Source organism: Pelophylax lessonae (genome assembly GCF_965119305.1).
Source record: "Pelophylax lessonae genome assembly, chromosome: 3".
In the NCBI taxonomy this organism is placed as follows: domain Eukaryota; kingdom Metazoa; phylum Chordata; class Amphibia; order Anura; family Ranidae; genus Pelophylax; species Pelophylax lessonae.
The window spans coordinates 533,367,847-533,394,556 of record NC_138770.1 but is presented as its reverse complement, the minus strand read 5'-3'; the positions used below and the strand labels follow the sequence as shown (position 1 = coordinate 533,394,556).

At 43.2% G+C, this 26,710-nt stretch overlaps 1 protein-coding gene across 1 annotated transcript in view; it reads left to right on the top strand.

Moving 5' to 3' along the window:
• The window catches only part of SNX9 (sorting nexin 9), a 250,147-nt gene extending 226,495 nt beyond the window's left edge, over positions 1 to 23,652 (top strand). The window contains exons 15-18 of the mRNA XM_082249824.1: positions 3,107 to 3,196; positions 5,923 to 6,037; positions 6,146 to 6,237; positions 23,044 to 23,652. Of these exons, the coding sequence (XP_082105950.1) occupies positions 3,107 to 3,196; positions 5,923 to 6,037; positions 6,146 to 6,237; positions 23,044 to 23,091 (345 nt within the window). The 3' untranslated portion in view covers positions 23,092 to 23,652. The remainder of the gene's footprint in view (positions 1 to 3,106; positions 3,197 to 5,922; positions 6,038 to 6,145; positions 6,238 to 23,043) is intronic.
• Positions 23,653 to 26,710: the final 3,058 nt, after the last annotated feature.

Sequence of the window (26,710 nt, the reverse complement as noted above, 5' to 3'; positions counted from 1 at the left end):
GTAGCAACCTGCCTGAAATATGCTAATTGCTTGTGTGCTGTCCCTTTGGAAAAATTGTGGTGTTCTGAGATACTTTGTCAGGTATTAGATGATATATGTAGAATATAATATAACCAAAATAGGAAGAGAAATTTGTTTAAAATCATATAAACTAAAAATGCTGTGAAAATAAAAAAATTAAAAACCATTACAGCTTTCCTTCTAAAGACATTTAGCCATAAAGTCTACTGATAAGTAGTTCACAAACACACAGCTCCACCTGCAACTACTAATGAACGTGTAAAAAAACAGAAAGTGAGTCAGCGCTTTAAATATAAAAAACAAATATAGCTGCTAGCAAAAAAGTGCAAAATATACATAAACCAAATAAATATGGATACAAATATTGCAGCGCTCAATATATTGAAGAAAAATTCATTAAGTGCCGACTCAAAAAAATGTGCAGGTTCAAAACACAAAAATATTAATATTAATGTCCCAGTGCTGAAATGAAAAGCAGTATAATTATACAATAAAAAAAATCTAAAAAGTTAATTCCTGTGTAAAGTCCATATTTTATTGTATTTATTATAGTCTTCATGCATCAAATTGAATACTAGGGTTTTGCAAAACTACATTAAGAAAAACAGTCCATTCAATTGAAAATTGTGAATGATATAAAACAATATCACAGAATATAGATTCTTTACCCACTTGCCAACACACTCACAGTAAATGTACTGTGAGCGGGCGGCAGCTGCAGATACCGTGACGTTGCGGTGATCATGCGCACTGGTGCGCCCCCTGGCACTGTCGTATGGTACCTGCGCCCAGGGCTGCTGTTAGAAATCACGGGGCTCCGTACAGGCAGGGCCCCCCCCAATATTTTAAGACAATATTTTCAATAAAAGTACACTAAAATCATTATTAGCAGAGACAAATATAACAGAGAACCTGTTTTAGTTGTTTTTTACATTAAAAAAAATTATATATTTTTTTTAAATGGAAAATGTTTACAATTTTTTTTTGCGATTTTTTTTTTTTATTATTATTATTTATTACAATGTTGAATTAGTATTATTTAATTTTTTTTACGATTTGTTATTTTTTTTACAGGGCAGGGAAGCCTGCAGCGCTGTAGGGGGGGGGGCACACGGGAAGAAGGGGGATCAGAAGCAGGCAGAACAGGGAGGGGGATTGGTGTGTGGGAGAAGCAATTACAGGAACAATGCCCTGAGTTTGTGTCTCTCCCTGCAGCAGCTGAAAGCCAGCAGGAGGGGGAGAAACTGGCTTTCAGAGAGCCACACAGGACTTTCTTCTATACTTGCCCCCCTGCCCGAACCGCACCGATTCCCCATGCTGTTGGGCCCCCGCTGTGTGCCTGGGCCCCCTACAGGAAGACTGGTGGTCCCCCCCTATCAGCAGCCCTCCCTGCGCCAGTCACATCCTGTATCATGTGATTAGCTGTAGCCAGTCACTGATCACAATAGTATCAAGCTGTAATGAATAAAAGACATTTATGACAGCTGAAACTATTGCTTATAACAGTGATCATCACTGCTATAAGCAATAATAGTGTAGTTCAGCCTCGCTATGGTGTGTGGAGTTGCATGTTCTCCCTGGCATACTTAAAACACATGCTGGTAGGTCAATTGGCTTTTGTCTAAAATTGAAGCCTACTATGATATTCTACTGAATGCGCCAAAGATGGCTGCCTCACCTTCTGCCCCAACAGCAGATAAACTGCTTTGAGTCCCAAGAGAAAAAAGTGCTCTAGAAATATAAATGAATAGCAATAATTCACCTAAAGTTTCAGTTTGGTGTCTTATGTGTCATTCACACTAAAGTCATAATGTTTGCCTTAGCAGATTTGTAGTCACTTTATGTTTTATTTATGTCTTCTTTCTGTTTTGCCACTGGCACTTCATTCAAAAAAGAGGTAAGGAGCGTTATAGCGTTTTGATATGATAGCTGATATAAAATAGTAAGTCCACCCAAGACTGATGTTTCAGGTTTATGTGGATGGTGGCAGGTTGAGTCAAGGACTTTAGCAGAGAGATTTCAATATTTGGATTCCACACAGCCATTATGATGGGTTGTCAAGTTTTGACGCTGGCGATTTTTTTTTTTCTTTGCAGGAGGAGTAAGACTCCCTTTATTGGCTTTGTAATGCTGTTGGAGGGGAGGCAGCAGGTTTCAGTATATAAGCATCCACAGCTAAAACAGAAATAATTTTCAATAAGACACAGAGATTAATTCACTAAATTAGGGTTCTTTCACACGGATGACATGAGGGTCGGGTGTTTGGTAAAAACAGGTGGCTAAGCAGCGATTTTACCACCCCTCCCTAGTGGCTGACCTAAATTCTAACATTGCAGCCAGACAGGGCTGTACACATGCTGCAGATGCGATTCTTTGCAGCCACAGCAATTTTAACTCAGTCTGCAGAGTTTGACAGGCAGCACCACCTGTCAAACTTGCCCATTGAGGTCAATGGGAGTGTGATGCAACTGTGGGCCAAACACTTTGGTTTGTGGTTGCAGTGTAGTATTTTAGTACAAAATCCTCTTACCATTAAAAAAAAACACATTCAGGAGGCAGCAGGATCGCCTCCTGAATGCCTGTCAATTGTTGCATTACCTCCATCTTAAAAGCGATTGCCCGCCGAATGCTTTTCAGAGGGTGGTATGCATGCTATCCATATGAAAAGAGTCTTTAGAATGATCATTATTATTTGCTATTTTGACATTTATTTTCAGCAAATCGTTAAAGCAGAAAATAACGGTCACATAAGTAATAACACATGCTTTATTGAGCCTGAAGTCTTTAAAAGTAGCTACTGCCATTGCTTGTATGCAGACAATATTGATAGTCTTCCAGGTTTTAAGCAAAGGTTTTTGGAGAGGTAATTTTATCATACTACCTAAGTATATTGAACGTTTGTCTGTTTGGGTTCATATCTGCAACAGTAGTACAGTCTCTTGAAGTAATCGGTGTATTCAACCAAAAAGTACTTAGCGCCGTGTATAGTATGTATATATCTGTTTCATACAGTGTACTGAATGTGATAATCATTTTAATATTATATAGCAGAAAAATTTTAGTTTTCAATTTTTTTGTTTTTCAGCCAAGGAAAGATCTCCATTACCTGATGGAAACCAATCATGAGTACAAAGGCTTTCTTAGCTGCTTTCCAGACATGATTTCTGCTCACAAGGTGCCTTTGAAGTCTTTCTGTTTTTATGGAAATGTGAAATACTGAGCTTTACGTGTTCTATCCAAGGCTGAGATCAATCCATATGTTTTGGATAAGCTACTCGGTTCACTAAAGACTGGTAAAACAAAACACAAACGTTGTGGGGTTGATTTACTAAGGGAAAATAGGCTGTTCAGTTTGCAAGGGCATTCTCCCTTTGCTAAGCGAATGAGGTGAAGCTCTGCTGATTTCCACCATCCAGTCATGTACAAGCTGGAATATTGTTTTCTTTTTTTTTTTTTTTTTTTTACACGTGATTGGATACTCTTTGCAAAATAAAGATAAGGGAAAATTCCCTTGCAAAGTGAACAGACTAGTTGCCTTTTGTAAATCAACCCATGTATGTAAAGAATACACTATATATAGGATAACGCTTTGGACACTTTATTGCGACCATGGACTATTACCAAGATAACCCGCAATAGCCTTCCATAACAGAAAGTGCAAACACAGATCCACAGGTTGCTGAAAATGTCACAAACAACATTTGCCTATTTCTGCAGCAGATCTGTCCTTAGTTTATAAAAAGATACAAATGGATTTTAAGGCATTTTTAGCCTAAAAGAAATGCTGAAAGGATTATTGTTGACCTCCTTCTGCAACTTCGTTTTTCTTTAAAGTGGTTGTAAACCTCTGATATGAAATATGAACAAAGCATTTCCCTCTATAGTGTGTACTTGTCTAAATTAAGAGCTCACAGTGTAATTTCTGTCTTCTGCTTTGTTCCTCTGCTATCAGCATAAATAACTTCTTACGAGTTCTCCTGACACCAAGAGAAAAATGGTGACGGCAGGGATTTCCAGCTTATTGACAGCCTCAGCTCTGTTCATGTGTGCTGTGTGAAGGGGTGTGTCCCTTCCCTCCAATCAGCTCTCACAGCTCTCTCCACTCATATAACTTCAGCCTTCATCTTTTCAGAGCTGAGAGATCCTGTGTAAATTCTGCCCTTTGAATAGATGTAGAGGTAATACGGCTGTAGATAAACAGGCGACAAAAGAAAAAATGGTGGCACACTGCAACCTGCCTGAGCGGTATATTGACTGCATAGATAAACAGGTACAACTTATGTAGGAAGATTTCTTTAATCTCTTTGCATCACCAGAAGCCAGTCACTTTACTGGGTATACAGTATGCAAGGGTTTACAACTACTTTAAGTTATAGACCTATTATGCATCAACTGAAGTTGGCATTTTCAAAATGAGATCTGCAATGCCAGTCCCTGCATTTTGCTTCTGACCTAAACCTTCCCTGTAAAACAGGTGATGTAAATTCTGAAAGGTGGACAGCTGTCCTGACAAAGTTATGCTCAAGTACCTCTAATTAATGTACTGATAGCCTGTCACTCTAAAGGACCAGTGCTGAGTTATAAGAGATGGGAGAAGATGGACTGGAGCTTTACTTTCTTTGCTAAAGTTGAGACTTGCATGGGTAAGACCCTGGGGTACCAAAACAGCTTTATAGGGATACATACAGGCACCTGTAGGTCCGTCTTGCCAACCAGTATTATTTTTACTGGAGGTCATTAAAAAGCTTGAACTTTGCTCTTGCTAGTAAATGCCAGTGATAGAAAAAGGTTGCTAGTAAAAAATATGGCTGCTACTGTGTGTTCGGGCAGGGGTTCTGGCCGAGGCGGTGCCTGAGCGTGTCGTGCGATTTTATGGTGCAAAGGAGTCAAGCGGAGTGGCCAGAGCCTCATGTGCGGGTCTGCGAGACGGGAGCGAGGCAAACCAGGAACGGGACTGTCAGTGCTGTTTGGACTGGAGTGGACAAAAGAGACAACCTGGCGTGGAGAGAGGCTGTCACTGTGACTCAGGAGGAAACATGTCGTGTCGGTGAATCAGTGAAGGCGACACGTGAGGAGCATTCATTGGGTCTGGCAAAGGCCCTTTTTTCCTTCTTGTCTGTTGGGAGGTCACTGGGGTTGTTCAAGTCCTTTCTGGACTTATTTCATGCCAAGGGGCATCCAGAGTCTTCATTTGAGGATCTTGGGCAAATAATCTCTTATAAGATATACAAGACAAGAGGACTCAGATAGCATATACTGACCCTTGAGGTATCAGCTTTACAGTTGGATTGATCTAATTTTGTGACATCCAAGTGTAAAATCTCCTACGGAACTTTTGGCCCTGTTTGCTCCCTGTGTCCACCCAAAGCCAAATTTACCCTTTGCGCCATATTGAGGAGAATCTTCTTGTCTGCAATTGGTCCTGACGAAGCATTCTGCGAAACGCGTTGACTTTCGAGCAGACGTATTCTCTTATATTGACGCAGTGTTTTATATGTAATATTGATTCATGTGTGAACACGTGTTCATTATGCATTGACATGTGGGATTAATTGGAACCCTTTTTTGAGTTGAGTTTACACCTGATGTTTTTTATATATTATGCTTTTAATGGAACTCAATAAATGTGAATTTTATATAATTTTGTGATATTTAAGTCTATCCTTTACGTGCCCATAAAGTCCACCTTTGGGCCTAGTTGTTTTCACAACTGGGCTATTTCTTCTTTTTTCACTATTTCTTGGATGATGGCGCACGCTCTTGTTAGCTAATTTTATTTTGGTCGCCTAGAACTATAACAGGTTCGGTTTGAAAATTTGCAATTGTTTCATTCTTGCAATGTGTGTGGTTCATTTAAAAGATTTGAACTGCATTCTCTGCATTTTTGTTTTATTGTTGTAGGCAGCCATTGAAAAGGTAAAGGAAAGTGATAAATTGGTGGCTACTAGTAAAATAACACAACAGGACAAGACCAACATGTTGAAGCGAGTAAGCACAATGTCATATGCACTTCAAGGTATGAAAACAAAAATGAGTTCTGCAATAAAAAAAAAAAAAAAGGTCACTGGGTTGTTAAAGTATATTGTTCTTAATGATTTTGTTTTTTATTTGATTTCTTACTCAGCTGAAATGAATCATTTCCACTCTAATCGAATTTATGATTACAACAGTGTCATTCGCCTGTACCTGGAGCAGCAAATACAGTTTTATGAAACGGTAAGACATGAAATTGCTTTACTATTGCTTCTTCAAAGAGAATATATTATACCTGAAATGCTGTTTTTGGATAAAATTTGTCAGTTGTTCATCACGGACTCTTTACATGTGGCACATAGGGTGCCATGGCAAAGCACAATGCCATATCTGAAGCAGGTGTGATCACATAACCTAAATGATTCAATGAGCAGGCGGTAGGGTATGCTAACATTAGTAAATGGTAAATCCATTGGCCCAGGGCCGATCCTAGGGTAACAGACGCCTGGGTGCAGAAATATTTATGGTGCCCCCCACGTGGGCGTGGTTATCTTACTAACCCCTCCCCTTTTCCTAATGGGACCTGGAGGGGGGTCTCTCCAAGGAACACAGAGAGGGCCTCTGTTAGACTGTCTGTTAGAAAGACCCCCCTACCAGGCCCCATTAGAGACTACAATGGGGTCGTATCATGGGACCTGGAGGGGGGTCTCTCGAACAGAGGTCATCTCTGTGTGCATTTTAAAGTCTATGTTAGAAAGACCCCCCACCAGGCCCCATTAGAGACTACAACAGAGTCTAATGGGACCTGGAGGGGGGTTTATCTTACAGAGGCCCTCTCTGTGCCTATTGGAGAGTCTCTGATAGAAAGAGTCCCCTCCAGCCCCCATGAGAAACTACATTAGAGTGTCACTGAACAATAGAAAAATAAACAATATTATATTAATTAATAGCACTTTTGATGCCCAGGCCCAAGACTAGAAGACTTCACTTACCTTAAATAATGGGTACTGGGGCTTTGCTGCTGGTCCTGGGGTCTGGCTGCTGGTCCTCCTGATTCCTGGCTGCAGGTCCGGATTCCCGGCTGCTGGTCCTGGTTTTTGGGGCTGAGCTGCTGGTCCTGTTTTCCGGCTGCTGCTCCTGGGGTCTGGCTGCTGGTCCTCCTGGGGTCTGGCTGCTGGGGCCTTGGGGCTGGCTTCTGGTCCTGATTCTTGGCTGCTGGTCCTGGGGCCTTGGGGCTGGCTGCTGGTCCTGATTCTTGACTGCTGGTCCTGATTGCTGGCTACTCTGTGGTCTGCCGGTCTCTGTGGTATGCTGGGCGATGGTGCCAGTCTCTGTGGTGCTGGGCTCTGTGGCCACTGTGGTGCTGGCCTCTGTGGTGCTTGGCTATGTGGTGCCAGGCTCTTTGGCCTCTGTGGTGCTTGGCTCTGTGGTTCCCGGGCTCTGTGGCCTCTGTGGTGCCAGGCTCTGTGGCCTCTGTAGTGGCAGTGCTGGCTCTGTGGTGTGGGCTCTTGTGCGAGATCCTGTTGGGGCTGCGGCTGTCACTATGATGGCGCCTCTAATTCCTTCATAGTCCCGGCTCACAGGCGGAGTGATATCAAATGCACTCCGCCTGTGAGAGGAGGAGCCGTACAGAGAAAGCAGGTGGCTGCAGAGAGCAAAGCTCCTCCTCTCACAGGCGGAGTGCATTTGATATCACTCCGCCTGTGTGCCGGAACTAGAAAGGATGTAGCAGCTGCCGCTGCAGTGAGAGACTCCCGCGACTTGCAGGAGATTAGGGTTATATGCGGCGTGTGCCCCCCCTCACGGGGCACCTGGGCGCGGTGCACCCCGTGCACCCAACCAGGATCGGCCCTGCATTGGCCATACACTGATGAAAATAATACTTTTACATCACTGGTAATTACATAAAGAGCATTGAAGTATTGCAGAGTATTTAAAATGTGTCAGAGTTTAACTTTGAAGGCCATGGCTTAGCAGATAATCTGCATCTAGTAAGTATACCCAATGGAAAATGATTGACTTTGGTATTTGATCACCTGTGCGATTTTTATTTTTTGCGCTATAAACAAAAAAGAGCGACAATTCTGAAAAAAAAAAAAAAATCATTTTAACTTTCTGCTATATAACATTCCCAAAAAAAAAAAATGTAAAAATCAACATTTTTTAACATTTTAGGTCAATTTGTTTTCTGCTACATAATTTTGGTAAAAAAAATCGCAATAAGCGTATTTTGATCGGCAAAAGTTATCGCGTCTACTAACTACGGGAAAGATTTGTGTCATTTTGTTTTGTTTTTTGCTACTAATGGCGGCGATCTGCGTTTTTTTTGCAGGACTGACCGATCGGACCCCTGACTGACATTTTTGACACTTTTGGGGGTACCAGTGACATTACTACAGTAATCAGTGCTAAAAATATGCACTGTTACTGTAATAATGACACTGGCAAGGAAGGGGTTAACAGTGTGGGTGATCAAGGGGTTAAATGTGTACCTTGGGGAGTGATTCTAACTGTGGGGGGGCGTGGCTTCTGAAATGACCATAGAGACATGTGATCCTATATAGAAGGATCACAGGGGCTCTATGATCATTCCAGGGAGAAGGGCGGTCGGCTGTGTTTACAACAGCTGACCGTCCTTCTCTCTCAGCTGGGAACGATTGCAGGTGTCAGGCGGCAATCGGAGCCACCTGCCCCATGCATCGGCCTCCCTCCGCTGGCGAGCGGGAGCATGCCGCCGGCGGCGCACGCTTGCCCCCTAGCTACAGGCGCGCGACAAAGTAGACTTACGTTGGTTTGCCTGGGAGAGCCACACTGCCCCAGTAAAAAGGCGGCGTGTGGTCGGCTTTAGTTAAATGGCATATAACTGCCCACCAGTCTCCCTCATTAACTTAATGACATTTTTCACATCTCTTTAACCACTTACTGACCGCTTCATAGCAGATATACTGCTACAGGGCAGCCCTCCTGTATAGAATCACGTGTGTATATACAGTGGGTACGGAAAGTATTCAGACCCCCTTAAATTTTTCACTCTTTGTTATATTGCAGCCATTTGCTAAAATAATTTAAGTTCATTCTTCTTCCTCATGAATGTACACATAGCACCCCATACTGACAGAAAAACACAGAATTGTTGACATTGTTGCAGATTTATTAAAAAAGAAAAACTGAAATATCACATGGTCCTAAGTATTCAGACCCTTTGCTCAGTATTTAGTAGAAGCCCCCTTTTACATAGTTACATAGTTAGTGAGGTTGAAAAAAGACATCAGTCCATCCAGTTCAACCTATGATGTGTGTGTGTTTGCTTTTAACCGTACATTGTATACCCCTGTATGTTGTGGTCTTTAAGGTGTCCATCTAATAGTTTTTTGAAACTATCAATGCTCCCTGCTGATACGACTGCTTGTGGAAGAGAATTCCACACCCTTACCGCTCTTACAGTGAAGAACCCCTTACGCACTTTAAGGTTAAACCGCCTTTACTCAAGTTTTAGTGAGTGGCCACGTGTCTTATTGTATCTCCTTTCTCTGAATAGTTTGTTCCTTATGCTAGGGTCGCCAGTACAGTATTTGTACATTGATATCATATCCCCCCTCAATCGTCTCTTCTCCAGAGAGAATAGGTTCAGTGCTTGTAGTCTTTCCTCATAGCTGATGTCCTCCATTCCCCTAATTATTTTTGTTGCCCTTCTCTGGACTTTCTCCAGTTCCAGCACATCCTTCCTGAGGACCGGTGCCCAGAACTGGACAGCATACTCCAGATGTGGCCGGACCAGAGTCTTGTAGAGTGGAAGAATAATCTCTTTATTTCTGGAGTGAATCCCCTTTTTTATACAACCCAGTATTCTGTTGGCTTTGCTTGCGGCGGCTTGGCATTGCATGCCACTGCCAAGCCTGTTGTCTACCAGTACCCCCAGGTCCCTTTCCATCCTAGACTCACCCAGAGGTTCCCCCCCTAGTGAGTAGCTTGCTTTCTGGTTTCTGGCCCCCAAGTGCATTACTTTACATTTTTCAACATTAAATCTCATCTGCCATGTAGTTGCCCACCCCGTTATTTTGTTCAGGTCTGCTTGCAAGATTTCCACATCCTGCATAGAAGATATTGGCAAGCCTAATTTAGTATCATCTGCAAATACTGAGATTGTACTAGATATCCCCTCCTTTTAGATCATTTATGAATAAATTAAACAGGATTGGTCCCAGGACAGAACCCTGGGGGACCCCACTTTCCACACCCGCCCAATCCGAGTACTCCCCATTAATCACCACCCTCTGTACTCTCCCCTGGAGCCAGTTCTCTATCCAGGTACTCACCTTATGGTCCATACCTACCTTCCTTAGTTTGTACAGTAAGCGTTTGTGGGGAACGGTGTCAAAGGCCTTTGCAAAGTCCAGATACACCACATCCACAGGCTTACCTTTATCTAAGTGGCAGCTCACTTCATCGTAGAAGGTTAATAGATTGGTTTGGCACGAACAATTTTTCATGAATCCATGCTGATTACTACTTATAATACCGTTTTCATTACTAAAGTCTTGTATGTGGTCCCTTATCATCCCCTCCAAAATTTTGCAGACTACTGATGTTAGGCTGACCGTCCTATAGTTACCCGGGATATATCTCGGCCCCTTTTTAAATATTGGTACCACGTTGGCTTTTTTCCAATCAGCTGGCACCATACCCGTCTGTAAACTATCCTTAAAGATCAAGAATAATGGTCTGGCAATCACCTGGCTGAGCTCATTAAGAACCCTTGGGTGCAAGCCATCCGGTCCCGGGGATTTATTTATGTTAAGTTTCTCTAGTTTAGCTCTAAGTCTATCCTCTGTTAGCCATGGCGGCACTTCCTGAGGTGTATTATTTAGTTCGGCCTTACAAGCTGGGTTTGTGTAGCCCCCCGATTCATTTGTGAAGACTGAAGAAAATAAATTATTTAACACTTCCGCCTTTTCTCTGTCCTCTGTGGCCATTTTTCCTTTATCATCTTTTATGGGGCCAATGTGCTCTGGCCTCGCTTTCCTACTGTTTATATACTTAAAGAACTTCTTGGGGTTCTTTTTACTCTCCTCCGCTATATGTCTCTCGTGTTCTATTTTAGCCGCCCTGATTTCGTCTTTACATTTCTTATTACACTCTTTGTAGTGTATGTTCGAGTTTAGCCACCCAGGGTTTAGTTTTGCTCTTTTAAATTTATTTCCCTGTGGAATGCACTGGCCCACCCCCTTGTTAAGTATGCTCTTGAAGCACTCCCATTTTTCCTCCGTGTTCTTTGTTCCCAGGGTTCTATCCCATTTGATATTTTCTAGCAGCGAGCGCAGTTTAGGGAAATTGGCTCTTTTGAAATTCAGTGTCCTTATATTACCCTTGTGTTTCCTATTACTGTAATTAATACTGAAACCAATTGACCTATGGTCACTGTTCCCTAAGTTGTCCCGTATTTCTATATCCGTGATTAGGTCTGTATTGTTGGTAATCAGTAGGTCAAGTACCGCATTGTTTCTTGTCGGTGCATTCACCATCTGACCCATGAAATTGTCCTGCAAAACATTTAGGAACTGCCGAGCCTTGGCTGAATGCGCGGTTCCTTCTGCCCAGTCTATATCAGGATAATTAAAGTCCCCCATTATGATGACATTTCCCATCCTTGCTGCCAATCCTATCTGTAACATGAGGTCCGCCTCACCCTCCTCCCTCTGGTTGGGGGGCCTATAGCATACGCCCAATATTACCTTCCCCACCGTGCCTTTCCTTTGAAGCTCTACCCATAGGGATTCTGCCTCGTCCATAGCTCCATTATTAATATCATCCCTCATATTTACCTGTATACTGTTCTTAATATACAAACATACCCCTCCCCCTTTTTTACCTTCTCTATCTCTGCGATAAAGGGAATACCCCTGAATGGTCGCCATCCAGTCATGAGAGCTGTCAAACCAAGTCTCAGTTATCCCCACAAAATCTAAGTCCTCCTCAAACATCAGCAGCTCCAGCTCTCCCATCTTGTTGGCCAGGCTTCTGGCATTGGTATACAAGCCTCGTAATTTTGATCGGTTACATTTATCCTCATTTGATGTTTTTAGGCTGCTCTCTTGATTTTTCCCCGTACCCACCCTGGGTTTAGGAGCTCCGAACACCCTACCGCTAATGCCCCCATTTCTGCCCTCTGAAACTTGCTTTCCACTGGCTAATTCTACATCTGTACCCTCCTTTTGATCTAATACAGCCAGGAGTCTTTTTGGGAAAGATGCAACAAGTCTTTCACACCTGGATTTGGGGATCCTCTGCCATTCCTCCTTGCAGATCCTCTCCAGTTCTGTCAGGTTGGATGGTAAACGTTGGTGGACAGCCATGTTTAGGTCTCTCCAGAGATGCTCAATTGGGTTTAAGTCAGGGCTCTGACTGGGCCATTCAAGAACAGTCACGGAGTTGTTGTGAAGCCACTCCTTTGTTATTTTAGCTGTGTGCTTAGGGTCATTGTCTTGTTGGAAGGTAAACCTTCGGCCCAGTCTGAGGTCCAGAGCACTCTGGAGAAGGTTTTTGTCCAGGATATCCCTGTACTTTGCCGCATTCATCTTTCCCTCAATTGCAACCAGTCGTCCTGTCCCTGCAGCTGAAAAACACCCCCACAGCATGATGCTGCCACCACCATGCTTCACTGTTGGGACTGTATTAGACAGGTGATGAGCAGTGCCTGGTTTTCTCCACACATACCGCTTAGAATTAAGGCCAAAAAGTTTTATTTTGGTCTCATCAGACCAGAGAAACTTATTTCTCACCATCTTGGAGTCCTTCAGGTGTTTTTTTTAGCAAACTCCATGCAGGCTTTCATGTGTCTTACACTGAGGAGAGGCTTCCGTCGGGCCACTCTGTCATAAAGCCCCGACTGGTGGAGGGCTGCAGTGATGGTTGACTTTCTACAACTTTCTCCCATCTCCTGACTGCATCTCTGGAGCTCAGCCACAGTGATCTTTGGGTTCTTCTTTACCTCTCTCACCAAGGCTCTTCTCCCACGATAGCTCAGTTTGGCCGGACGGCCAGCTCTAGGAAGGGTTCTGGTCGTCCCAAACGTCTTCCATTTGAGGATTATGGAGGCCACTGTGCTCTTAGGAACCTTAAGTGCAGCAGAAATCTTTTTGTAACCTTGGCCAGATCTGTGCCTTGCCACAATTCTGTCTCTGAGCTCTTCAGGCAGTTCCTTTGACCTCATGATTCTCATTTGCTCTGACATGCATTGTGATCTGGAAGGTCTTATATAGACAGGTGTGTGGCTTTCCTAATCAAGTCCAATCAGTATAATCAAACACAGTTGGACTCAAATGAAGGTGTAGAACCATCTCAAGGATGATCAGAAGAAATGGAAAGCACCTGAGTTAAATATATGAGTGTCACAGCAAAGGGTCTGAATACTTAGGACCATGTGATATTTCAGTTTTTCTTTTTTAATAAATCTGCAACAATGTCAACAATTCTGTGTTTTTCTGTCAGTATGGGGTGCTATGTGTACATTCATGAGGAAGAAGAATGAACTTAAATGATTTTAGCAAATGGCTGCAATATAACAAAGAGTGAAAAATTTAAGGGGGTCTGAATACTTTCCGTACCCACTGTAGATATATATATATATATATGTATGTATGTATATATGTGTGTGTGATTCTGCACTTCTGACTACCAGGGGGCTAGCTGCTCCTGCTGCGGTTACTCAAAGCAGAAACCAATCTGCGGGGCTGGGCACTGGATATCCACTGGCACCCATCGATTGATGGGCAGAGTCAAAGAATGGAGCTCTGCCTATGTAAACAAGCAAAGCAGGGAATAAAATCCACCACTTCCCTGAGCAGCACACAGTTTACACCCAAACAGTTTATACCAAAACACCAGCTAGGCACACAGTTAATCCCTAGATGTTTAACCCTTTCCCAATCAGTGTCATTAGTACAGTAATGGCGCATATTTTTTTATCACTGAGCACTGTATTAGTGTAACTGGTTCCCGCAAAGTGTCAGTGTCCGATTGTCCGCCAAAATATCGAAGTCCCGCTATAAGTCACTAATCACCACCCTTACTAGTATAAAAATAAATTGCAGTATATATCCCCTAGTTTGTAGATGCTATAACTTTTGCTAAACCAATCAATATACTCTTTTTGGGATTTTTATTACTTAAAATATGTAGCAGAAAACATATTGGCCTACATTTATAAAGCAATTTAATGTTTTATTGGATATGTTTTATAGCAGAAAGTTAAAAATATATTTCTCTATCGCTCATTGACAGACGTAGTCCTCGGTGATACAGCACCTTCGGGTTATGTTGCCTCCACAGGAGCAGGACTAGACAGGAAATTAAAATGCTCTGGCCACACCCTAGGGGCAGTCCCAGAGGGTATATCCTCTCTCTCTCTGCCTCAGCAAATCAGTTATTTTCTGTCTAGTTAGGAGTAAGGACCTAGATACCTTGCTGGGATCTTCGGTCCTGGCAAGATTTTTTTCTTAAAAAGATTTTTTAGACAGCTTTTTTCTCCAGTGTTCCTGTGAGATCTTCAAGCAAGAAAGCTGAACTGGGCGACGGGCTGGATGTTGAGATCCGGTGGTCACCCCAGTTCAGCCTACGAGCGCGTGCAGGCCATAGCTCCGCGCTGGGTCGGCCGCGACAAAGTCCTATTAAGGGACTGACCCCGCGAGTTAAACGTCTCGCTGAAACGCCAAAGACCATGAGTCACGGCGTCCGTATTGGTCGACAGCCCTCCCGCCCCGGTGGAGAGGGGTACTGTCAGGAGTTGGTGCCCGCCTGGTTCCGGTATGGTGAGTAGTATGTTCCCCCTTTTCCCCCTGACGGGTCTTGTGGTGAACGCGGGCCCCTCTCTGTATGGTAAGATAGAGTCCCCCTCTATCCTATAACATGGCACAGATCCCCCTTCTTTGAGTGTGATTTTATGTGCAAAAAGCCAGGAGGCTTGGTTTGGGAGCTAACAATCTAATTGTATACATGTTTAAAAGATTGTAATCAGTGGCAGTCTGGGAATCTTACTGTGATAAGAATAAGGTACCTACCAGTCAGAAGCCACGGACATGTAGACTGCCTTCCTAGTCAAATCTCCAGCTATAGCAGGCCTTCCGAACGGCCATGAGGTCCGCCAGGGCCGGTACCGCCAACCACGCCAAAAATCCCCATGCAGAGATAGTGTTGTGTGCCCTGCAGCACACCGCTATTCGGTACAGGCCGCCGCCATTTTTTTTGCTGGATTGCACGAGCCGCCATTTTGGCGTAGCCTCGTGTCTCCAGCATGGGGGCGGCCATGTTTGAGGTGATCCAAACACCTCGTGGAGCTAGGGGAGGCGCCGGAAGGCGTGCAGAGGGGCGGAGCCGCCTCCTTTCTTCCTGGGCAGCCAGCCAAAAGACTTCCTGTTTGTCAAGACAGCGCTGTAACCTGTTGCAGTTAAACTCTGAGCATCAAGTGGTGAGCCTGGGGGTCTATCTCTCTCTTCTCTCTCTCTCGATCGATAGGGATCCCTAGCAGGTAACACTAAGGGGCTTTTGTGGCGCTGGGGGTCTGTGAAAAAAAAAAAAAAAAAAGTTTTTTATTTTTGAATTATATTATCCGGGAAGTTACTGGAATAATCATGGACCCTGCCACACAAATTCCCCCACCTGTTTCCCTCGAGGGGGCCACGGGACCCGCCGGTGCACAGGCATTTACAGCAATTTTGGAGTCTATGGTGGCTCGGGTGGAGGCGGCCTGTCAGGGACGAGGGTCAAGGAAGCGACCCCCGCCTACCCCTATATTATCTGACACCTCTGACTCAGATTCAGAGATGGTCACTGCAGTTGCAGGTCCCTCTGCAAGGGCTGTTACCTCAGGTAAAGCTCCCTCAGACAGTGAGGAGGACGTTTCTTCTCCCGCTATAATTCAGGAAGAAGCATTGGTGGACGCACTAGTTGTGGCAGTGCAGGAAACCTTAAAACTTGAGGTTTTACCGGCAGAAGCAACTGATACAGAGATTCCTTTTGGTACTAACAAGCCCATCAAAACGGTGAAGGTTTTTCCTGTACCCAAGTGTTTTGGTAATAAGATTAAAGGAGAATGGGAGCATTCTAAACGTACCTTTACTATTTCCAAGCGTATTGCTAGACGCTATCCGTTTGAGGAATCCATCATTAAGAAATGGACGGTACCACCAGTGGTGGATCCACCTATTTCCAGGCTGAATAAAGCCACGGTTATCCCAGTGGAGGACACTTCGTCCTTTAAGGATCCGGTGGATCGAAAGATGGAAGCAGAGTCCCGCACCATCTTCTCTCTGATAGGGTCAGCATTTAGACCAGTAATTGTTATTGGTCTAGTTTCCCAGACACTTACGGAATGGGCGAGATTGGTACGCCAAGACCTTAGGGGAAAAGATATTCCCCAGGAAACATCTGATTTGATGGAACAGATTATACAAGGGCTACAGTTTTTCTGTGACGCAGCCTTGGACACTACTTCCCTTATTAGGGCATGCATCTATGTCAGCGGTAATCCTCAGACGTGTGCTGTGGTTAAAATGCTGGTCAGCTGACCTAGGCTCCAAAAAGACCTTGACGAATCTCCCCTTTCAGGGGAATCGTCTATTTGGGGCCACCCTAGATGAAATCATTAAGGATGCCACTGGGGGCAAGAGCACTTTTTTGCCACAGGCTGCTAAAGCTAAGGGACCTCGCAACAAGCGAGGACCTTTCTTTACCGCCCATAAAGGGTTTGCACGCCCGGCTGGAACAAGCGGGAAAGGCAAGACTCCTCCAGGAGGGTTCAAGAAAGGCTGGTCGGACAAACAGAGGACCAACTCAGCCAAACCCGAAGCAAAGGAGTACACAGCCTGAAGGTGCGCCCCCACCCGGTTTGAGGGTGGGGGGACGTTTTCACCGGTATTCAGGACATTAGATCGAGCATCAACTACTACTACCGGTGCGATTCTTCCCTTCCAACATTTAAGTACTACAGGGAGCGGTAGTCACCGTTCCCTGAATAGATCTTTTCCTTTACCTTTTCCTAAGATTAGTCTCAATTCCCCACAGGAATCGGATCTGGTTGACCAGACAGGCCAAGAAGCCTCTAGCCGGGTGACTTCGGTCCCTGAGGTTCAACCAGAAAAGATCACCCTTCCTGATAGCAATCAGGTATCTGATAAATGTGTGGGAACAGAAAACGACCAGACTTTCTCGGATGGTCGGGGCCAGATAGCTCTAGGGACGCCTGGTTCAGATCCAGTCAGCACCAGTGGTCCTAGAAATTCTAGGCTGGCCTCGTCAAGCCGGCCTGGCCGACTTGGACAGGCTAGTCGCAGACGTTCCGTGGGAACTTCGTCTCAGGGAGTGTCTGTGGTCTCAAGGACCAATTTACCATCGTGCTTTACAGTCGCTGGTTTTAATGGCCTGGCCATTGAGACCCAAGTACTGAAGGACAGAGGTTTGTCAGCTTCAGTCATTCCTACCCTTATTAAAGCAAGGAAAGCGACTTCCAGCAAGGTCTATTATCACACTTGGAAGACTTATATTGCGTGGTGCGAATCTTTAGGATTTCCTCCACGTACCTATTCGGTGACTCGAATATTGGCTTTTTTGCAACAAGGGGTTGAGCAGAAGCTAGCCTTGAGCACCATCAAGGGTCAAGTTTCAGCATTAGCAATCTTCTTTCAGAAACCTTTAGCTACCAAGTCCTTGGTGCGGAATTTCATCCAGGGGGTGCGGCACCTGGCTCCACCAGTCCGCGCGCCCTTACCGCCCTGGGATCTTAATTTAGTTTTGTCGGTTCTACAGAAACCTCCCTTTGAAAACATCAGGGAGATTCCCTTGTTTACTTTATCCCAGAAGGTGGCCTTCTTGGTGGCTATCACTTCTGCTCGCAGGGTGTCAGAACTGGCTGCATTATCATGCCAGTCCCCATACCTAGTGATTCATAGGGATAAGGTAGTACTTCATCCTAAGCCATCCTTTCTTCCTAAGGTGGTTTCAGATTTTCATCTGAATGAAGATATTGTACTACCTTCCTTGTGTCCTCAGCCCAAGCATCATCGGGAACATGCGTTGCATTCCTTGGATGTGGTTCGGGCAATCAGAGTATACCTGAAAGCTACGGAATCATTCCGTAAGACGGATTCACTTTTTGTGATCACGGATGGCCCCAGAAAGGGTTTGCCTGCATCTGCCGCGACCATTGCCAAATGGATTAGACAGACGGTGGTACAGGCTTATTCTATTAAGGGTCAGAGTCCTCCGTTCCCTGTTAGGGCGCACTCCACTCGAGCGCTCAGTACTTCCTGGGCCTTTCGCCATCAGGCGTCAGTGGTCCAGGTATGTAAGGCGGCCACCTGGTCGTCGGTACATACCTTTACAAAATTCTATAAAATTGATGTGACGGCATCGGCGGATGCCTCATTTGGCCGCAAGGTTTTGCAGGCCGCAATTTGAGGAGACCGGTGGTCTACCTCGAGAGTTTTTTTCTGTTTGAAAAATTTCTTTTTTGTTGAGTCTCATCATTAAGGATGAGCATTGTAAACTTCTAGTTGGCACCGGTTGGGCCTTCTAGATTGGGATTTGATTTCCATTTTCCCACCCCTCATTTGTGATACTGCTCTGGGACGTCCCGAAGGTGCTGTATCACCGAGGACTACGTCTGTCAATGAGCGATAGAGAAAAATGGATTTTTGTAAAATCTTACCGTAAAATCCTTTTCTCTTAGCTCATTGACAGACGTAGTCCCCGCCCCTCTGTTTTGGAGTTGGGTTGGGTTAAAATCTCTAAGGACTGCTTTTTGACATAACTGATTTGCTGAGGCAGAGAGAGAGAGGATATACCCTCTGGGACTGCCCCTAGGGTGTGGCCAGAGCATTTTAATTTCCTGTCTAGTCCTGCTCCTGTGGAGGCAACATAACCCGAAGGTGCTGTATCACCGAGGACTACGTCTGTCAATGAGCTAAGAGAAAAGGATTTTACGGTAAGATTTTACAAAAATCCATTTATATATATATATTTTTTTTTTCAAAATTGTCGGCCTTTTTTTCTTTATAGCGCAAAAAATAAGAATCGCAGTGGTGATCAAATACCACCAACAGAAAGCCCTATTTGTAGGGAAAAAAATTATATACATTTTATTTGGGTACAGCATCGCAAAAAAATGACCTGGTCAGGAAGGGGAGGTAAATCTTCCGGAGGTCAAGTGGTTAATGCAAAATTATGTTAACTGCAAGATAGAGCTGCACGATTAATGGTTAAAAAATCGCGATCTCGATTCACCCCCCCCCCCCCCCCCCCAACCATCCTAAAATGGCATTTCCTCAATTCTTACAGATCTGTTCTCTGCTCACTCACAGCTGTAAAAAAAAAAGGCGCCTCCGGCAAATCAAATATTTATCAACATTGTTAAGGCTGCACGATGACTATAAACACAATGTTTTACAATGTATCGTTCCCTTCTTTTAGATCAAAGGAATGAACTTCCGTCTGTAAGTGCCGTTTCACACTAGTGTGATGCCAGACATCACATGTGATTCAAACCACATTGCTGTGCAGATCACATGCGATGTTTGTGTAATGCAATTTCTGCCATACTTTTTTTGATCCGCACTGGAATCGAATCGCATGGGTGTTCACAGATATGAGATCCAATTCCTGCACCACTTCACAGTTTGTACTGCAATCTGCGAACCAATCTGGGGGTGTCATTACCTTTACATTGACACTCCCAGCGATTCGCAGATTTCAGTGTGAACCGCTGTGCGATTCTGGTGCGATGCGGGAACCGGGACTAATTCAGGGTTTTCAGCATCGCACCAGTGTGAACTGGGAATTAAGGAGGACAGTTTAACCTTTTAAAGACTAAGCCTTTTTTCTGACACTTGCTGCTTACAAGTTAAAAATCAGTATTTTTTGTTAGAAAATGACTTAGAACCCCCAAACATTATATATATATATATATTTCTTTTTTTTTAGCAGAGACCCTAGAGAATAAAATGATCTTTTACGTTATGCTGTATTTGCGCAAAAGTCTTTCAAACTCAGTTTTTTTGGGAAAAATACACTTTTAATAAATAAACAAAAAAAAACTAAACAGTAAAGTTAGCTCAATTTTTTGTATAATGTAAAAGATGATGTTGCGCCAATAATCGGGAAAGAATTGTGATATTTATTCTAAGCAAAAAAATCTTGATTCTCACTTTATCCAGAATCCTGCAGCTCTACTACAAGGTGTTTGTGGGTTTCCTTGCATGCACTGGCAGTTTGTATTTTCCCCACAACATTTAATTGTGATTGACTATAACCCTTTCTTTTTGATCCATTCCTTGGTGGATTTACAAGCTTTCTTCGGATTGTGTTGTGTTGAAACATCCATTTCTGGTTCAACTCATTCTTTCTCATCAAGCACACTTCAACGTGATGTAGAATTCATAGTTTCCTTGATGATTAAAAGCTGCCAGGACCCTTAAGCAGCAAAGTAACCCCAAGCCATAATATTTCCACCAACATGCTTCACAATTGATATGTTTTTTTCTCCTGAAATGCTGTCACTTTGTGCGACATTTCCACAGCACATTGTTCCAGAAGGCCTGGTCTTTGCCACTATGTTCAATGACAGACCATAGTCTTGTTCTAATCTTCTTTTAGGAGGGTAAAGGCTTTTTTCCTGGCACACCTCCTATGTAGGTTAAATTGGTGCAATCTCTTTCTGCTTGTAGAAGCATTCACTTTGATACCAACTGTTGCCCAAGAGTTACCTATAAATTCTTCAAATACATTTTAGAATTGTAGACTATTTTTAGCATTGAACAGTCAGCTCATGGGCTAAGTTTGATGGGCCGGCTAATTAGCTGTTCTTTAAAATCTACACTATTTGTGGCTTATTTTTCCTACAGCGGAGTGATTGGTTTTAAATAATATGGCAATCTTTAAAAATCCATTGTCAAACTCATGGGAATCCACAACCTTCTATCTGAGAGCCTTTAAGTGTTCTTTTTATCTTGGCATAATGATACCACACACATCATAGCAGAGAGAACAGCAGACCCTAAATATGGAAGGTTTAAATAAGAAACTAAATGTATGGATTTGTGATTGTGGTAGAGGTGGAGGTGTGCTTGCTTTTGTGGATGGGGATCTGCCTATGAATTAACCACTTGCTGACTACCAGCAGTACATTTACTTCTAGCAAGTGACACCCTCAGGCTCAGCGATGTACCCATACGCCATGTTGCGCACCCCTGGGGCACGTAGCGGCATTATCAGCAATCGCTGCTTTCACTGGACACAGCAGATTGCGGTGCTGGGTATCGGGCCGCTGTGAGTGGCCCTGATACCATGTGATCATGTCACTTAGTAAACAATAGTCATGAATGGAATCCATTCATGACTACATTGTTTACTACTGTGTGTGATCCGCGATTGGTCACCAGTGATCACATGGTACCTGAGCCAATCACAGCACCCTGTACCATGTGATAGCCATGGGCCAATCCCAGCATCACAATAGTAAACAATGAGTAATGAATAAAAGCCATTCATGACAGTTCAAACGATTGCTGTTAAAGTGATCATCACTGTAACAACCAATGAGAGTGCAAAAAGAAAAAGCCCTGATTTCCCTGCCCCCCCCCCTTTTCCCCCCTACAACAGTACAGTGTCACTATGGTGACACTGAACTACTCTGATGACAGTATGTAAAAAATTTGGGGGTATTTGTACTGTCCTTATATAGTATATACAATAGTTTGTAAACTCTATAACTTTCACGCAGGCTAAATAATTTACACGGATTTGGGTTATTTTACCAAAGAAATGTAGCAGAATACATTTTGGCCTAAACTTATGAACAAAGATTTCTTTTTTTTTGCAAAATTTTATAACGGAAACTTAAAAAAAACGTTTTCTCTTCTAACTTTTTGGTGTTTGTTTATTTGGCAAAAAATGCAAATACCTAGTATGATTAAATACCACCAAAAGAAAGCTTTATTTGTGTGAAAAAAAAAATGATAGAAATTTCATTTGGGAGCAGCGTTGCATGACCAAGCATTTGCCAGCAAATGTAGCACACTGCTGAATAGCAAAAAAGTGCCCTGGTCCCCTCGTTTTCTTACCTTATCTTACAGTGATGGGCTCATATGTTGTGGCTACAGTTTGTAGCGTTATGGCCGATTGAATTTCCTTGGTCCATGTATTCATTCACCTAGCTTTTCCTTTTTTGCTAAAGGGAAAGTGTCACAATCCATGCCTCGACATCACAAATGTGTGCTTACCGACCCGCCGTCCCAAAGCAGGAGTTGGGATCCTGTTGGGGGGGCACATGGAGGGAACAGCATAATGTTGGGGGGGGGGGATGTAAACATCCCTTATGATAAAAAATAAGGCATGACAGGTCCTCTTTATAGAGACATCTGGAATCTTTAAGACACCAGATATCTCCTATACCCTGGAAAGCATGAGATAAAAAAAGAAAAATTGATCTCTGCATTCTAGGGGTGGGGGGGGGGATGGCAATGTTTACATCTGCCAGAGCCAAAAGTAATGTCATAACTTTGCTTCCGGCCTCCCAGGTTCATAGAGATGGCCAGGGACCGTACGGTCCACGGCCGACTCCGTGGTAACCCGGCGCCGCTGTTGGATCAGATCCCAGGTTCTCTGATCATACGGGAGAGCCCAGAGAGGCAGCGGAAGGGGGGGTAGCCCCCTTACTGCTGCCTGTAAAAGCAATCCAGCGGCTAATTAGCCGCTGGGATGGCTTTTCAGGAGGGGAAATCGCTGTAGCTCCAATTATCTGCACTTCAAATCCAGGACGACATATGACTTACAGGGAAAAGTTAACATTTCCAAAATTTCCAGCTGCTTGGGTCTCTGGGACTTCTAATAGTTTAGAGAAGCAATTTTCATTGAAGTTATGTTCTGTTATTAATTTTTTCACCATATGCTCAGTTTGAAAATCATCACAAAAATGCTTGTGGTCTTCTGTTTCCCGTTTACAAAATATTCTAATAATGCTGTAGCCTATTTTAATAAAATATTTCTCTTTTCTGTCTCTAGATTGCTGAAAAGCTGAAGCAGGCACTAGGCCGTTTCCCCGTCATGTAAGAAATCCAAAGCCTGGATCTGAAGGATAATTGGAAGTGCCTTCCTATGAATTTAATTGAACATTGAAAAACAGCCCTTTGGACACTGCACCCCGGAGGATAAACTTGGAACTGCACAGCTGCAAATGTGCTTACGCCAAGTTAGAGTTGATTAACTTTCCCAGAAAGACTGCTTTTCCAGTGCACTAAAATACCACGGCTTATGAAATGCATGTTCATTTTCAGATAAAATCAAACCGTCATCTATAGCATCACCCTTTTTTTTTTTTACTTCTCAGCCTGTTCATTGCAAAGGTGCTATAGCCGTGTCTGTGGGATGCCTTGGATTCCCTGTGGCACCTGTCTTGCCTATAACCAACACCGCTATTTAATTGGACGCACATTATGTATTTCAAAGTAACCTTTGAACTGAACCTTCATCCATGGACGTATGTTCTGTCCACTAACACTAAGTGCGATTTCTTAAGGCACTCTGATCTATTCACTGTGCAATATACATACACCGCAATCTTGTTATTACCCGGCCTTGTTACAACTGCATTTTTTTCTTTTGTTAAATTTAGATAAACTTTGTTGTGCAACTCAGGAAAAAATGTATGATAAAGTCAGGTTTCCTTTTATTAATAAACAAGAGAAACTGACATAGGCCCGGTGATTTAACATGAAGATATTTCTAATTAAATATTCTATTAGAGCTGGTTTACACCAGAGTGTGTTGCAGACCGCATGCACAGTGTTTGCCATGTATTTCAATTGCCTTAGTTCATAACAGTGCAGTCAGCTCCAGGACTTTCAACAAAAGTACAACCTGCTGCATTATTTTCTTCTGGAACACATCCGAACGCATGTAAACACACCGGAATGCACCTTGTTCTAATGACTATAAAGATTTTTCAAGTATCAGAGATAAAAAAAGAAACCACATGGAACTGCATTAAAAGCTCATCAAAAACGCATGTAAAGGCGCATGCAAAAATACATCAGGAATGCAGAAATTGTGGTATTAACAAGCCCCTAGGGCAGTGATGGCAAACCTTGGCGCCCCAAATGTTTTGGAACTATATTTCCAATGATGCTCATGCACTCTGCAGTATAGAGGAGCATCATGGGAAATGTAGTTCCAAAACATCTGGGGTGCCAAGGTTCGCCATCACTGTCCTAGGACAATGATGGTACACCTCGGCACCCCAGATGTTTTGGAACTACATTTTCCATGATGCTCAACTACACTGCAGAGTGCATGAGCCTCATGGGAAATGTAGTTCCAAAACATCTGGGGCTCCAGGGTTCGCCAACACTGCCCTAGGACAATGATGATACACCTTGGCACCCCAGATGTTTTGGAACTACATTTTCCATGATGCTCAACTACACTGCAGAGTGCATGAGCCTCATGGGAAAGGTAGTTCCAAAACATCTGGGGTGCCAGGGTTCGCCATCACTAGCTTAAGGTATATTCACACCAGGTGCGGTGGCACTGTGTTGGTACCTGCAAGTAATCGTGACAATCTTTCCATGAGCTGGACCAAGCCGAGTGTCAAAGATATCAAAGAATACGAATCCATCTTGCAGAGAATTCACAAAAAATGTCTGCTGTCACACCACAACCTAACCACACCTCAAAGCAGATCATTTTCCTCTACATCACTTGCTCTGTAAGCACTTCCCACCAGAAAAACAACACTTTAAGTGGCATTAAATTCTTGATGCTTTTTCAAAAAATGTCAAGAAATTGACATAAATGCTATAGGTGATTTATTGAGCGTTGCTCAATAGAGAAGTAAAATATAGAAAGGTAATATAGTGAGGGAACAGCGTGAAGGAGGGGGAAGAGGGTGTCCACTGGGAGGGATAGCAGTCCCCCAGTCCTGTTAATGTAACTGGTACATAGGCAGCAGCTCCAGCATGTACACATACACTATATTACCAAAAGTAATATATGCGTAATTTATACGCACATAAACTTAAATGGCATCCTAATCTTGGTCCGTAGGGTTCCATTTGGAGTTGGCCGATACTTTGCAGCTATAACAGCTTCAACTCTTCTGGGAAGGCTGTCCACAAGGTTTAGGAGTGTAGTATTAATATATTTTACCAGTTCCTGGGACAACTCTCCACATCCTAATATGTGAAAAAGGATAGGGGACAGAGCATACCCCTCTCAGAAGGAACAGGACTTTGTAGGAAGCGGTGTTGTCACGTTAAGCACATACACACATATATCATGAAAAATACATTTTTTGTATACAGTTTAGACATAAAAGCAAGTGTACAAAACCATAGCAAACGGCTTCAGCTGTTACACATATCCAGTTCTTGCAGAATACCAATAAAATAAACGCGTTTTGCAGAACACTTTCTCTGCTTCTTCAGGGAACTTACATGTGCATCTACATTCGTACAAGATTTTAAAAGAAGAAAAACATATTATACATCAAAGTTTCATTAAACATAGACCCTTATTGTTCATCAACAAGCGAGTATCTGTGCTCACCAACTTTGCCAAAGCACAGCTGGATCAACTGTAGGAGACTGTCTTGGCACTTGCTGGACATTCTTGGGCACCCTGAAGCCCTATTAACAAATGCAGTGGAAATGTTTTTTTTATGGGATTGAGTTCATTTTCATAGCAATGAGGGACTTTGCAATTAATTGCAATTCATCTGATCACTCTTCATTACATTTTGGAGTACATGCAAATTGCCATCATAAAGACTGAGGCAGCAGATATTGTGAAAATGAATATTTGTGTCATTCTCAAAACTTTTAGCCACAGCTTTATGTATAAAGTTAGGAACCTTAGATTTTAAGCTCTATGAGGGCAGGGACTGATATTCATGTACAATATATATGTAAAGCGCTGCGTAAATTGTTGGTGCTATATAAATACCAATAATAAATAGATATTTGTTAATGGAAAAAAAAAACACTGAACCTTGATGACGATGGGATAAAGAAGAAGGACCATCCTGGGTTGTACACCTGTCTAATACAGAAAAACTAAACTACAGTGGGGCAGGTAGGTTCAACAAAAAGGTTGAACAAATGAAGGTATGCGCAGCACATAATTGCAAATTTTTGAGTTGCCATCATAACAGGAATAGATGGAGCAATCTTCCAATGGAGACATTTTACCAGTAACAACTTTCTAAGTGAGATACGTTGGAAAGTGAAGGAAAATCTCCCTGATAAGTAACAGATGGCAAAATTAAGAGTTGACAGAAGATGTAACCCTCCACTACTCCATCCAAAATAAAAGGAAATGTATGGCTTTTAGATATTTGAGGTGGTATCAAAAAGTTTGGAGACTAGTTTTGTAACACGCCAACTGATGGCAACACAAGGCTGCACACAGTCACAGGGAGCACCGACCTTCATAAGTCAGTTTGCCAAAAGACATTGTCCTCTGTAAATTGTGAGCTGTGCAACTGGTGCTATTCTGACCACGTGTGTTACCACGTCTGCTATTTCATCATGGCCAGCAAGTTAGAACAAAGGGCAAACAAAAAATTCTGCGCAAAACAATGCAATCAGTCGTTCAAGGTGTTTTGAGTGGAAGGCGTGCTTCAAGAGCAGAAGAACATCACTGGAAGACGACAAGAGAACAGGAAGACCTTCCA